This window comes from Cicer arietinum, chromosome 7 (genome assembly GCF_000331145.2).
Source record: "Cicer arietinum cultivar CDC Frontier isolate Library 1 chromosome 7, Cicar.CDCFrontier_v2.0, whole genome shotgun sequence".
Lineage (NCBI taxonomy): Eukaryota > Viridiplantae > Streptophyta > Magnoliopsida > Fabales > Fabaceae > Cicer > Cicer arietinum.
Genome location: NC_021166.2, coordinates 15383699 through 15386004, shown reverse-complemented (window position 1 = coordinate 15386004; position 2306 = coordinate 15383699). Strand labels below are relative to the sequence as shown.

General features: G+C 32.0%; 1 protein-coding gene across 1 annotated transcript; it reads right to left on the bottom strand.

Moving 5' to 3' along the window:
- Positions 1–878: 878 nt before the first annotated feature.
- LOC101496592 (uncharacterized) lies at positions 879–1972 on the bottom strand. The gene has a single exon (XM_004509230.4). The coding sequence runs from the start codon at positions 1735–1737 to the stop codon at positions 1060–1062; it is 678 nt and encodes a 225-aa protein (XP_004509287.1). The 5' UTR covers positions 1738–1972; the 3' UTR covers positions 879–1059.
- Between the last annotated feature and the right edge of the window lie 334 nt (positions 1973–2306).

Below are 2306 nucleotides of genomic sequence, written 5' to 3'. Positions count from 1 at the left end.
ATATATCTTTTATAGTTCAATTATTTCATATTTTTATCTATATAAAGACAACTCTTATTTTAGTCATACTATTTTTTGGAAGCAATTCTTTTTTTAAATACTAATTAGTTGTTAGTTTTTATTAAAGAAAAGTTGAAATAATTACCTTTTATCACTTTATTTCTCTTAAACTACCAAACTTACTTTACTCTTATTTTAAAACTCATTTTAAAAGTAATATTAAATGTTGTTTGTCAAAATTATTTCTATTTATTTATTGTAGAGAAAAGTAAGTTAGTTCAAATAACATACAGTTAAGGATGATATAAGAAAAAAAATTATTTATAAAAAAAGTAGTAAAATTTAATAGTTTCATTGATTTATATAAATAATCTTAAACTAATAATAAAAAATGAACATAAGTAGTATAAAAGAATATTAAGTATTGGTGCAAACTTTTTTCCTATTTTATCATTTATTTAATTAAAAAAATTAAATTAAATACATTTAAAATTTTGTAACTTCCATCCCATAATATTTGATCTATTTCTCTAAAATTTGTTCTAAAATAATTATTTTTTCAATTTTTAATATGATTTTAATTAAGTTTTCTTTTTTAAATATAAAATTAAATTTTCTAATTGTACTATTTAACTGATATTATATGTAGAGTAATTTTTACAAGCATCTAAGATCATGATAAATACAGATAATATTACTTGATGAAAAATAATTTTAAAAAATATTATTTTTTATTGAAATTAAATATATTTTTCTTAATGAAAATAGTGAAATTATAGGAGTATGTTGATCGAGCAAGAGAGAGGATGAAGTTAATAATTCCACGAAAACTCCACAAGTTAATACAAAGTTCCTAAGACGGAGAGAGAGAGAAACCATAAAAGAAATTTGGGGATTCTTATAAGATTTGGGAAGGGAAAAATATCAACACTGTACAGTGTACACTGCAGAGACGAATCACAAGAAAAACAAATAGTACCATAACTCTTCTAGATTTTTTTTTTCAAATGGATTTTCATTTTTCACCGCTTTTTTTATTGTGATTTCAAAATCTAAGAACTACAAAGTACTGTGAACAACAATGGCGGATGATTCTTCTCGCAGAAACCTCATTTGCTTCGCAATGAACGCATCAATGGCGCGTTGAAACTCCTCATTGCTCAGTTTATCCTGCGGGTACAAATTTTCTTTCGCGGTTTCTCGTAGCTTCTCTGTTTCCGATCGCCGGAGCTGTTTCCGCCGTTGCATCTTCCCAGCTTCTCCCTTCCATTTCTCCGATTGACTCCGGCGGTAACTCGCAAACTCGGATCTCACTCCGGCGTCTCGATCCGGAACCGTCTCGGAGATAACCTCCTTGTCGTGGCAAATAACCTCTGCCGTGACCGGCGGAGGTTCGACGGAAGGAGGCTGGTCGCGATCTGAAACGGCTATGCGGCTATTCATGAACTCGCGGTAGAGTTTACCGGCACCGGCATGTTCGTCGGAGTTTTGGTTGGAGAAACGGCCGGATTGTGCGAGGAGAGCGGCGATGATGGCGTTGGAGACGGCGAAGATGAAGAGAGGGTTGGCGGCGAGGTTGCGGAGGTAAGCGGTGGAGATTGAAACGGCAAGAGGGAGGCGCGTGAGTGTCCACGTGAGAAGGAGAAGGACGATGAAGATTTCGAAAATGCGAAGGGTTTTGGAAATGGCGGGTAAGAGATTGTGTGTTTGAATCGCGTTTGCTTTCTCTGCTTCCATTGAGAGAGAAAGAAAAGTTTGTAGAAAATGAAGAGGAAAGAAAAAAGTGTTGGTTTTTATTTTCAGGGTGAAAAGTTAAATTAAGTGGTTAAAAGTTGAGAGGAAGAAGAAAGAAATTGAAATTGAAAGGGAAATGGAAAGTGAAGTAGTGAGAGTGAGAGAGAGCATATAGAGAGTATTGATGATGTGATGTATTGTTGCTGTGGGAGAGTCACCAGCTTCGCAAAAAAAGAACACTCTTTGGCCTTTTATAGACTATCCTACCACCTTTTCTCCTAACACTAATAATAACACAACAACACACCATCGTTTTTTTAAGTTTTTATTTTATTTTATTTTATTTATTTTATCGACAAATTTTAGTTAGTTTTTCAAATTTCAATCTGAAACCTCTTCTTAAATCTCTTTTGTTCTTGTTTAATTTGTCGATTAAACTATCTAATGGTAATTTTCTTTTAAGAGTAAAAATCCATTTCAATAGTTGAGAAGCACCATAAGACCTAATTTGATATTGAGAAAAATAAAAATAATATTTGATTATTGAAAAAAAAATTGAGACACGTTAATTT

Excerpts from the sequence above, each read along its gene's own strand:
- LOC101496592 (XM_004509230.4), bottom strand. The coding sequence starts at position 1,737 with ATGGAAGCAGAGAAAGCAAACGCGATTCAAACACACAATCTCTTACCC.